Raw genomic sequence first — 12,793 nt, forward strand, 5'->3', positions numbered from 1 at the left:
TATAGAAAATATTTTTATATCAATTCTAGTTATAATCGAGAAAGAAAATTAGAACAGTAACAATTATGTAATAAAAAAAAAATTGTATGTCGGTTATAGTTATAAAAAGAACATGTCCTTTGTTTTATACTGTGATTTGAATCACTTCCATCACTTCATTTATGTGTTCTTTAGAAAAATGCATATACTTTTTCTACCATTATTTATGTGCCACGTTATATACTGTTTCATAATATTTCAAGATCTAATATTTGCTTTGCATAAGGAGAAAAAGTTGTGTAAGAATAATAAAATTTGGTTCAAATAAAATTTTTTTTTTTTTAAATTTGATTGGAAATAATTTAGTGAGTGACTTTTATCACAATACATATAAAGAAGTGAACATTTTGTGAAAGAGTAAAATAGATTATTAAACTTTTTTTTTTCAAATTTTCTCCTTGAGATTTGATTTATTTCTTGTAGGTTGAGATGGAAGTTGTATTTTTTCAATTGTTGATTGAATTTTTCTTATCCAAAGGATAAATTGAAAGATCAAGAAAAAAAAATAATGAATCAAATATAACTATTTTGAGGATGTAGGACATGTAAAACCTATTAGAGAAACATGATTGAAAAACAAAAGCTATTATCATTATGGAGGAAAAAAAAACATATAAAACTTTTCAACAATTTTGGCAATTTTTTATCTTTAATCGTTACTAGTCACTTATTTGTATATATTTTTGTTTTGTAGTATTTATGGATTAGCTTGTGCTATTGTTGAACCTACAACTTTTAAATGTGAATAACGCCTACTTATTTTCTTTACATGAAAATATAAATTAATGTATATCTTTTGTTTTATAATTCATATATATATATATATATATATATATATATATATATATATATATATATATAAATAATGCCTACATTTGAATGATTGTTTTTATGCTAGATGTAACAGACCACTTGTTCGTGGAACAAATTTGATCTTAAAGTTTGTTTGAAAATGACATGAAAATGAGATGTTAGATATTTTTGTGAAACATATTTAACTTAATTAAGGGATAACCAATAAATGTATTTAAATTATTGACTTTGTTTGTATATGGTAGGAGACATAAAAACCATTTTTAACATCATTCCTAAGCACCAAGAACAATTTAGAATGTTAGTTAAACCATATTAAGAGGTAAAGGGAAGAAACAAACAAACATTTGACTTGTTTATTAAGAACAACCATCTAACCGGGTTGCTCGGTCAAGTGCTGTGGAAGCTAAGAAAAAACGAGAGCCAAGAACTATAGCTTTATATCTAAGCACAATATACGGAACATTTAAAGATTGCACAACTATTAGGATGTAGCTGGATCAGAGACAGATTCACAATCGAAAGATCCCTACCGTAACATCATCTAAAGGAAAACGAACATGCATGCATGTTGTATAATTCAAATAGAAGTAGGTAAATTCTTCCTTAACCCCTCCTGGCCTACACATACCACGTCAGAAGGAGAGCATCATCGTAAAAATATGTTGGTATTGGGGCGTCATCCTCTACTAAATTGGTGTTAGTCATGAAAGAACTCAAGTAGGAGTTAATCCTAAATTTAGAAAGAATGCTCTGCACACTACCCTTTACCCAATCATACTCGTCTTTTATTACCCTCCTCAACATTCGACAGATTTGTGACTTCACCATCAACAGTTCTCCCACCACCCGACTACTTTGTGATGACTCAGCAACCATCTAAGATAGTGGCATGTCACAACTTATTAATTCCAAATTATTGGCATGAATCCTAGGGAAACTATTGGACATAGGAAAAGAATACGGAGAAAAAAGTTATTTTTACCTCAACAAGAAAGACTGAGAGCACTTCAAGTTCTCATTCTTTGAGTGAAAGACAAGGAAGCTTAACATGAGAGATGGTGTGGAACCCACGAAAGGCTCCCCTATTTATAGATGAAGAGAGGAAGTCAAACACATTGACTTCCTAACAATTAGATCACTTCACATCCAATGGTTACATGTAAATGACGATTCACATTACCTTTGACGAGCGCACATCCCCAGTCTTCGTACACCATTATAGGCTATTCATCGGCTCCGCATACCTCAAGCCTAGGGGGCCAGTGGATTACATGTAGCTGAGAAGACAAGAAGTCAAAATGAAATTTTCTTTCAAAAACCATAAAAATCCACATACTCAGTAAAAAATAGCCTCTCAGTATTAACACCCACACACTTGACCCTACTAGACAGTTCAAACTCGCTTAAGCCTGAGCGGTTATTGGGCGAGCTTGACCTCAACACTACTATACAACTTGAATTATTTGGTTCTCGAACGTACCAAGTCGAAACAAAATTTACATTAAGTTGAGATATTATCAAATAAAAAAGGTCTCAGTTTTCAACTGATCACAAGAATTTGCTTGGGAAGTAATGCCAAAGCAGTGTAAGAACATCAAACACAATCATTACAAGACAATTATGATAAATATGGTTAAAGCATGCTTAGGTCGAGATTAGTGAATAGTATCATATCCTTTCACCAATCCTATAAATATATGTAGTAACAGTGGCAGAGCATAGTTGAAGCAGACGGGGCCACGACCCCAAACTTTTTCATCTTTTTAATTTTTTAATATTTTTTAAAAATAATGTGTTTAAAATTTGTTAAACTATTTATTTTTAAAACTTTTTAAATATATATATATATATATATATATATATAAATTAGATAATAGTATATTGAAAAGTTAATAAAAAAAATTAGGTATTTTTTATTTCTATTATAAAGTATAACATTAATGTTAATAAATTGTAAAATATAAAATCAAATATAATAAAGAAAATAAATTATTAAGATAATTTTATTTTCTATTCTAATTGTCTTTTTAGTTTTTCAGATGTTGTATTTATCTTTTACCCTTACCTGATTTCATTTTGTTATGTTACCAAGAAAAAAAAAAGTTAAACAAAAACTTAATATCTCTGTTCTCATCTTTTATATCTTCTCCTTCCATTCTTAAAAAAGAAGAAAAGAAATTTTCTCCAGTCTCACTTGATAGTGAAATACATTTAATATTTAACACTATCTTTTTATCTCATGACTCTTTTGTATATATTTTTCTTATAGACAATTTTTAATTGTGACTTGTTTATCATAATTTTAGTAATTATGTCTCTCAATTATTAATTATATTATGATAAATTATTTTTTAGTCTTAAACTTATTTTTTAAATATGTATATTAATGAAAAACAAAAGCATAAATTTATTTTTTAAAATTGATGAAAAAGGAGTAAAGATCAAAATATGACAATATGGTTACTCATCGCATACGATGGACAATCAGTTAAATCCGTTAGATAATATAGTTTATTTTATAGTTATAACTATACTAAAATATTATTCATTTTCATTGAATGAATAATAATAATGTTAAATATATAAATTTTAAGTATATTATTTCCACTTTTCAAAAAATTTTGATAAAGTTCCGTCACTGTATAGTAATAATAAATGTAAGTTTTTTTAATATCCCATTATATGCTTATCCAAAATTCACAAAACTAAACACCGACTTGAATGGTAGAATACATTTTACATTTGCCTTTCCCATCACATAACCTATTGGAATCTAAGATCAAAATTGGAAAACAGTAACGTCAAAATATATAAGATAAATTGTGGTCTTATAAGACTATATGAATATAACCTAAAAATAAAAAAAACCATAAACACATTGTATATACTGTATACATATATGTACAACAATGCCATTAGTATTTTTGGTTCATAAAGTTAATTCTGTTAGTACAAGTACAAAATGTAACTCTATTTGAAAACATTAATGATAATTATAATTTTTTTTCGGAACATAATAATATCTAAATAGAACAAATTTCAAACGTAAAAAACAAATGTATATTTTAGCCTATCAATATTAAATGTGGTATGGAAAGTAATACATGTTAAACATTTTTTCATAACAAGAACATAACGATTTTTGCATAACAAGAACATAACGATTTCTGAAAAGTATGTACTTTTTATGCCTTTTATTTGAATTTTTAATTATTATATTAAAAAATAACGTAAAAATTATTATTATTATTACTATTATTTAAAAGCTAAACAACCACTTTTAAAGATTAACTGAAACGTAGATATTTAAAAAATAAACTGAAAATGATATATTCTTAAAGATAAACTAATCTCATCAATGATTAAAAAAATAAATTAAAACATATGTTTTATCAGTCAAATAATGTCTTTTAGAAGAGAAATATAACACACATGGTAAAAATATATGTTGCTAAAAACAATATCTTCCTATATAAGTAATATATAACTATTAGAGTAACGATACATGAACATTAAAGTTAATAAAATTATATTTCCACTTTTAAATATAAAACAGTTTAAGAAGAATTAAATAGAAAATTAAATATATTAGATTTTTAGGTTTTAAATAAATATAAAAAAATTAAAAGGAGTATATATATATATATATATATATATATATTTATTTTTAAAAAATATATGTAATAAATTTTAAAATAGTTGTTAAATAAAGTAACTGTTAAAAAAAATTTAGAATAACGGTCAAAATAAAAAGATTTAAAAAAATATTAAAAATAAACTAATTATAAGATAATTAATTTTTAAAATAATAATTAAGGATAAATTTGGAAAATGAAAAGTGGACAAAAAAAATCTCATTTATATATTACTAGTGAACACACAGGCGCTATCATGTCTGTGTATCCGCATTTTTTAATTTTTATAAGATCAATAATATTTATTTTTAAAATATATATAATAAATTTTAAAATAATTTTTAAATAAAATAACTTTTTAATTTTTTTTAAAATAACAGTTAAAATAAAATAATTTAAAAAAACAGTTAAAAAAATAATTATAAAATAATTAATTTTTAAAATAAAAATTAAGATTAAAATTGGAAAATAAAAAATGGACAGAAAGAGAAATCTCCTTTGTATCTCATTATAAATTATTTTAACTTTCTCTCAAAATTTTCTGACCCCACTAATAGTAATTCAGGTTATTTTTGATGACATTGTTATTTTCTCCTATGCCACTTCCACCACCCCCTTAATAATATTTTCTGTGCTGATTTATTTTTCATTACCACTTTTTCCCGATAACACCCATCAATCATCATTATTTTTCGTTTAAATACTTTTTTTCCTTAAAATTAATTTATTTTAAAATTTTAAATTAATTTAATCTTTTATTTTTTAAAATACGTGAATTTAGTTGTTTTAATCGAATTTTATTAAATTTATTTGACATTTTAAGTATATTTCATAATAATATTTGACTTCATATTAAAGTAACTAAATTTATGTATTTTAAAGATAAATGACTAAATTAATCTAAAATTTCAAAATAAACTAATTTTAAAATTCACTTAAAGTTAAGGGACCAAAAACGTATTTAACCCTTATCCTTGTTTCTAAAGTTTTTTTTTCACACATTTATATACTCAATAGAAAAAATAACTATAACCTCAAACATTAGAATTGTGACATCAAGACACTGGCAAAGGAAGATAAGAAAAAGTGAACTAAAAAAATGAATTACCATCAACAAGAACACCATGTGTAAAGCAATAATACATACTAAATAAATTGAAAGCAGAAGAATAAAAGCTTATGCTTTTGATTCATCTAAAAGCTAAAATAACGGTTCACATAACAAGTTCAGCATAGCATTCACCTTGAATAAATTATCAAATTGACTTTATTAAAAATTTCGTAAAGTCTCTATGCAAATTTAGTTTCTGCTATAATGTTGAGACTCTACCTATATGGAAAAAAAAGCTAAATAATCAATCACATCAAAGGGTTTCCATACTTCATACCTAGCCACATTTAAATTTATTTTTTTTCTATACAACTTTTTCTCTGCACGCGTGACGCTACGCTTTTCACCCAATGCGCGTGACAAGATATTGGCATTTCATTACCAAATTGGTAGCAGGACAAGATTTGTTGAAGTTTATTTAACACAGATATAGAACACTTTCATTTTGCCAAATAAATAAATAAATAAAAAGAGCACGATTGTTACCCTTTCAGACAGCAAAAATATTGAACCATTTAATTTTGGTTTTGTTTTTCCTTTTTAATTTTATTTTTCCAGATTAGATTCGTTTCGTTCCCGAGTCTTCAGCTCACTGGGCATTGTCTCTACCGTGTGCATCCAGTTCCTACTCGTCAAATCTTCTTCTTCTTCTTCCTTCTTTCTTTCGTCTTAAGTAAAATTCACTGAACAGTTCCCACATCAAATCACCCAAATCCACATCAGAACCCCGTTTTCTCACACCCAGAATCTTTCTTGGTCTTTTTCTTGAATTCAAGCACAAAGTTTGGGTCTTTTTCAGCTCTCTTTGAATCCTCATTGAAGGGCTGGCATCTGGGTGTTAGTCTGCATGCGAGTTTTCGCCCAAGTTTGAAGCTTTTCCCCATTCTGCTGCGACCCAATTGATGGGACTCTAATGGGTTCCTTGGAATCTGGGATCCCATTGAAGAAGGGGAGCTTGTTTGGTACTCAGTTCACTAGAAAAGAGAAGAACCCTTTTTCTCACAGGTTCAGATCGAGCTTTTCGAGGTTGCTCTTTAAGAAGCTCGATTACGTGCAATGGATTTGTACGGTGGTGGTGTTTCTGTGCTTGGTCGTTGTGTTCCAAATGTTTCTGCCGGGGTCGGTTGTGGAAAACTCCGATGACGAATCCTTGACAGCTGTGAGAATGCGGTCTGATAAATTGTTCCATTATGGAGAAATTCACAAGGCTGTGTTGGACATTGGGGAGGATGCCCTTTTTTTGCCAATGATTTTGGAGAAATTTAGGAGAGGTGGTGGTGAGGGCATGGATGCGGGTTTGCTTAACCACACAGCGCAACATTTTGGATACAGGAAGCCTCAGCTTGCATTGGTTAGTTTTACCATTTTCAAATAATTTTTATCCATTGGTGTTTTTAGGTTGTGCATGTGGTTCACTTCTACATGGTTTTTATTAATGGGGGTAGGTTGACGTCAATTTGGAACTCTTGAAGTTAGAGTCAAATTTGTTGTTAAGTAATTTTTAGTGCTGTATGAGTTTTTCCTTGTTATGGTTGATCTATTAAAGTTTATTTCTCTCTTGATGTGATTTTGGTTTCTTTTGAAGGTGTTTGGAGAACTGTTGGTTGATTCTCACCAATTACTTATGGTAACAGTTGCAACTGCTTTGCAAGAGATTGGCTATGAAATCCAGGTACTCCATTTACAGTTTGTTTTCGGTGTTTTATACAGGAAAATTGGTGAGTTTAGGGAAAAGACAATGAGTGGGGAGCCAGCTAAATCATCAATATATCTCTGTCTGCACTAGTGTCGGGTGAATGTGGTGCTTTATCTCCGGAAGAGTCGGAGAGTATATAGATGTCGAATTATAGGAAAAATGTTAGTTTCTTGTATCTGTGTTTGCTTTACTATTGGCTTCAACTTTCAAATGCCTCAGAATCTTGGCAAACACGTATTTGAAAATTGAAGCAGGATTACGGATTTAGAAATGTAGATTGACGTCCTTAAGAGAATTGTGACTCGTCAAAGTGAGGCTAAAATTAAGATGTTTTGCCGACATGATTTTCAACATACATTTTCAATCAATTTTATGTTTATTTTAGCCCAGGTATTCTCTATGTTTTGCAGGTCTTTTCACTTGAAGATGGACCAGGGCATAGTGTGTGGAGAAAGTTAGGAGTTCCCATCACTATCGTCAGAACTTGTGATAAGCGAAACAACACTGTGGACTGGCTAAAGTATGATTGTTCTTCTAATTTTACTTCTGGACTAAGCATTTGTATGCTGATAAAAAAAAAGAATTTTGTATAGTTTTAATAATTGAAATGTGTAGAAATCCGAATCAAATAGCAACTTAGACTGATAAAGTAACTGTTTCTTTAAGCTTTTTGGTGTTTTGTATATCTTGTCTACATTGAAGCTAATGTCTGTTTTCCTCTCAGCTATGATGGTATAATTGTGAGCTCTCTGGAAGCCAAAGGTGCCTTTTCATGGTATGATACTTGATTGTTGTTTCCTGAATCCCTTACAGCTTTTGCACCCATGAATTTTGTTTGAGGTTTTTGCCACGAGTATCCTTATTCATGTAACACGAATGATTTTATTTTGTACAGCTTTTTGCTGGAACCTTTCAAGTCCATCCCTCTTATATGGATTGTTCATGAAAACACTCTTGCTTATCGATCGAGACAATATACCACTAATGGGCAGATAGAATTTTTGAACGATTGGGGAAGACTTTTCAATCGTTCAACAGTTGTTGTCTTTCCAAACTATGCTTTGCCGGTAATATGTACGGGCCAAATTATTTATATAATGTTTGATACACTATCATACCTGTGACATATGATTATTTTGTAATTCCACAGATGATTTACTCCACATTTGATGCTGGAAATTTTTTCGTTATTCCTGGTTCCCCTGCTGAAGCATTAGAAGCAGAAGCATTTATGACCTTACATAAAGATAATTTGCGCGTCAATATGGGCTATGGCTCCGATGATGTAATTATTGCAATTGTGGGCAGTCAATTTCTGTACAAGGGCATGTGGTTGGGGCATGCCATTGTTTTAAGGGCTTTAGAACCACTTGTGGCAGATTTCCCTGTAAACAAAGATAATGCCGGTGCTCGACTAAGAATCATTGTTCATAGTGGAGAATTAACAAATAACTACAGTGTAGCTCTTGAGGTATGTACCCACCTTCTCTTTGATTTTTGGCTAAATAATTTGAAGTTTCTAATCTTTTACTCTGTTACATTAGACCATGGCGCATAGCTTGAAATACCCAAGAGGTATTATAGAGCACATAGCTGGAGATCTGAATGCCGATTCCGTTCTTGGCACAGCAGATGTAGTGGTATATGGATCCTTTCTTGAAGAACATTCTTTTCCAGAGATTTTGATCAAGGCTATGTCCTTTGAGAAACCAATTATTGCTCCAGATGTTCCCATGATCAGAAAATACGTAAGTTTGAGCTCTAATCTATTTACGTTAGCCATATCATGGGTCTAGATTACTGTTTGTTGCTTTTATAAGTCTTTAATTTGAAGCCTCCTGCAATAATCCAGACTAATTTTGTTTTTGGCTTTTATAATAACTTCCCTGCATCTAAAATGTCAATTATTACATTTTATTTATAATATGAAGAGTTAAAGTTTCTCATATCATGTATTTCTGAGGAGAGTGCTGACTATCTTGTTGACATTGACTAGGTTGATGACAGGGTGAATGGCTATCTTTTCCCAAGGGATAATATTAGAGCTCTGAGACAAATTTTATTAGAAGTGATCTCAAATGGGAAAATCTCACCCTTGGCTCGTAACATTGCCTCTATCGGGAGAAACACTGCAAAGAATCTTATGGTTTCAGAAGCAATTGATGGATATGCATCTTTACTTCAGAATATTCTCAGGCTTCCATCAGAGGTTACTCCACCCAAGGCTGTTTCAGATATTCCCCCCAAGATTAAAGAACAGTGGCAATGGCATTTATTTGAAGCTGTTCCAAATATGACATATAGTAATAGGACATTAAGAAGTAGCATGTTTTTGGATAAATATGAGGGCCAGTGGAATCATTCTCATAAAAATAGATCCACTACGACAGTTGCAGCAAATGATATATTTGTATATAGCATATGGGAAGACGAAAGATATACTCATCTGGCTCTTACCAAAAAAAGGAGGGAGGATGAAGAGGTGAGATCAAAGAATTCTCTAATTTATAGAAGAGAAAGGCTATTTCTTTCTAGAACATCAAATAACTTTCCTAGTACTCTAGTTATTAATGAAACACCAAGTGTTCAAATTTCTCAAGGAGGATTATCTGAAAGAATGATTAGGAGAATTTAGGATTATTCTTTCTGAAGTTTTCTGAAGTTAGGGTATTAGATCTTTGATAATTTCCATTTCTGTGAGTAAAGCTTTTAACTTTAGTTGAGTTTTAATGCAGTTGAAGGATAGAACAGAGCAGTTTCATGGAACATGGGAGGATGTATATAAAAATGCTAAGAGGGCTGATAGAGCAAAGAATGATTTACACGAAAGAGATGATGGAGAGCTTGAGCGTACAGGACAACCACTATGCATTTATGAACCCTATTTTGGGGAAGGATCCTGGCCTTTTCTACATAAGAAAACTCTTTATCGAGGAGTTGGCCTGGTAAGTCGGGTGTTTTCGTATTATATCGTGTTCTCATATTAGTCCCTTTTACCAGTGATTGTAACACTTCATTTTCTGGTCTTGTGTATGGAAAAAGGCTTTATTGGAAGAGACCTTAAGAGGGATCATTCGATACCCCTTGTGCTCATATGCAATAATAATGATGCCCCAAATATTCTGCAATAGTAGTGCTTTCTCTTCAGAAAATATAGTGATTGGTTTCTTATTTCAATCTGATGCAATGAATGTGTTGGATGTTTGCAGTCCGGTAAAGGACGTAGACCAGGGAAAGATGATGTTGATGCTCCTTCTCGTCTTCCATTGCTTAATAATGGTTACTATCGCGATTTACTTGGTGAACACGGAGCCTTCTTTGCAATTGCAAACAGGATCGACAGATTACACAGAAATGCTTGGATTGGATTTCAGTCTTGGAGAGCAACAGCAAAGAAGGTATAAATGATTGTTTTCCATGTCTCATTTCTTTGGACATATGCCTCTTGATGTCCTTTTCCATCTGTCAATGTATTTATTTATTTAGAGGAATGTATGTAAGTCTGAAAAATAGAAAGGTGACTTGAATGGAAATGATAAATTGGATTTCTCAAATCTGTCCCTTGTTCTTGCTTCTTCTGACATCTAGTGTGGGGTTTTAACAGGCATCCTTGTCTGAAACTGCTGAAAATTCATTATTGAATGCCATCCAATCCAAAAGGTACGGGGATGCACTATACTTTTGGGTTCGCATGGATATGGATTCACGCAACCCTTTGCAAAAGGACTTTTGGTCATTTTGTGACGCCATTAATGCAGGAAATTGCAAGTATGATCTCTTAAATCCATTCTGTTTTATCTTGAGTACATGAAAGCTCGAGTCTTTGACCCTTGCTTTCATTTTCTTGTACATTTTCAAAGACATTGTCTGATTTTCTCTACATTGTGTTTGAGTGAAGGTTTGCTTTCTCAAAAGCCATGAGGAGAATGTATGGGTTGAAAGATGATGTGCATTCTTTGCCACCAATGCCTTTAGATGGTGATACATGGTCTGTCATGCAAAGTTGGGCTCTACCTACCAGATCCTTTTTGGAGTTTGTAATGTTCTCCAGGTATAAACTAAGTTCATGTCGCTGAAAAAGAAATTTGTTCTCTTGTAACTTGTTTAAGAGTTAAATAACTGACGTAAACCACCATTTGTGCAGAATGTTTGTGGATGCAATGGATGCACAGATGTATGATGAACACCATTCAACAGGACACTGTCCTTTGAGTTTGTCAAAAGTAATTTTCTTCCTCAAAGGATCAAGTATATTATATCGTTGCTACTTATTTTTGCCCCCAGTTGTGTAAAAACATGGATGAAACAAAATTGCAGGATAAGCATTGTTATTCACGGGTTCTGGAGCTTCTTGTGAACGTGTGGACATACCACAGTGCAAGGAGAATGGTGTATGTGGATCCTGAGAGTGGTGTAATGCAGGAACAACACAAGTTCAAGAACCGCAGGGGTAAGATGTGGATCAAATGGTTCTCATACAACACCCTTAAGAGCATGGATGAGGACTTGGCAGAACTATCAGATTCTGAGGATCCTAAGAGGCATTGGTTGTGGCCTTCAACGGGTGAAGTGTTCTGGCAAGGTGTATACGAGAGAGAGAGAAGTTTAAGGCACAGAGAGAAGGAAAAGAAGAAGCAAAAGAGTATAGAAAAACAGATCAGAATGAGGAAACGTCATCGCCAACAAGTGATAGGGAAATATATCAAACCCCCACCAGATGAGGAAAGCTCCAATTCATCCATGCTTGCAGCAACAGCATGATGATGATTTTGAAACCATTGTTTTGAGCAGTGTTCCTCGTAAAAAGATCATTTTTTTTTGTTCTTTTTGTAATATTTATTTGATTTTGGTTAACATAATTGTGGTTTTGGTTCAGAAAGGATGCATATTTCTGTTAAGGATGTTGAGGGTACGTGAGAGTATGCATCCTTCTGCTCATTCCTGCTTATAAATAGCTAATGTGTAAAGTAAGTATCTTTTGTTTTTTTGACTTATTCTGTAATTCTTTCATGATGATAAATTCTTTTAGAGAGGTGTGGCAAAATTGTAATGTTGGTGGCTCTTTCAATCTAAATGAATAATTAACTTCAGTGTTCTTACTTCACTTTTTTCCATGCACTGAGGGCAAGAGTAGCTGCATCCTAGCTCTGCAGAAATAGAACTAAACAGAATTGAATTAGTTTCAACTCTAAATAATATACACTAACATATCATATAACGTAAAGTAGGTTGGTTGATTTTAAAATGATTATTTTTAACATTTTTACCAGTTGGAATTATTGGTAATTGAATTTTATTTTAAAACAAACATCCCATAACTATTTGTTCTTTAATTTGGATTAGATTTTTTAAGGAATTGGTTAACATTTAATCAATAAATAAAAACAGAGGTATTAGATCAGAAAAAGAATGAATTAAGAGAGAGAATGAAGAATTAAAAAATGTATATTGATTAACTCAAAGAATAAAAAAGACATGAAAGGGCTTTATTTAAGC

The 12,793-nt window shown here is 31.4% G+C and overlaps 1 protein-coding gene across 1 annotated transcript; it reads left to right on the forward strand.

Annotated features, from left to right (window-relative positions):
• Positions 1-6,056: 6,056 nt before the first annotated feature.
• LOC114166716 lies at positions 6,057-12,396 on the forward strand. The gene is made up of 14 exons (XM_028051495.1): positions 6,057-6,952; positions 7,187-7,273; positions 7,708-7,817; positions 8,022-8,072; positions 8,193-8,364; positions 8,448-8,768; positions 8,842-9,045; positions 9,294-9,779; positions 10,033-10,242; positions 10,507-10,695; positions 10,902-11,065; positions 11,196-11,348; positions 11,442-11,520; positions 11,615-12,396. Exons 1-14 carry the CDS (start codon positions 6,515-6,517, stop codon positions 12,056-12,058), a joined length of 3,108 nt encoding a protein of 1,035 aa, XP_027907296.1. The 5' UTR covers positions 6,057-6,514; the 3' UTR covers positions 12,059-12,396.
• The last annotated feature ends 397 nt before the right edge of the window (positions 12,397-12,793 follow it).

The sequence above is a fragment of the Vigna unguiculata genome, chromosome 10 (genome assembly GCF_004118075.2).
Source record: "Vigna unguiculata cultivar IT97K-499-35 chromosome 10, ASM411807v1, whole genome shotgun sequence".
Classification (NCBI taxonomy): Eukaryota; Viridiplantae; Streptophyta; class Magnoliopsida; order Fabales; family Fabaceae; genus Vigna; species Vigna unguiculata.

What these genes read in the sequence shown, in the direction of transcription:
- LOC114166716 (XM_028051495.1), top strand. Translation starts at nt 6,515, where the DNA reads ATGGGTTCCTTGGAATCTGGGATCCCATTGAAGAAGGGGAGCTTGTTT. An exon ending in AGATTGGCTATGAAATCCAG is followed by an intron (nt 7,274 to 7,707) that starts GTACTCCATTTA and finishes TATGTTTTGCAG; the next exon opens with GTCTTTTCACTTGAAGATGG. An exon ending in ACTACAGTGTAGCTCTTGAG is followed by an intron (nt 8,769 to 8,841) that starts GTATGTACCCAC and finishes CTGTTACATTAG; the next exon opens with ACCATGGCGCATAGCTTGAA.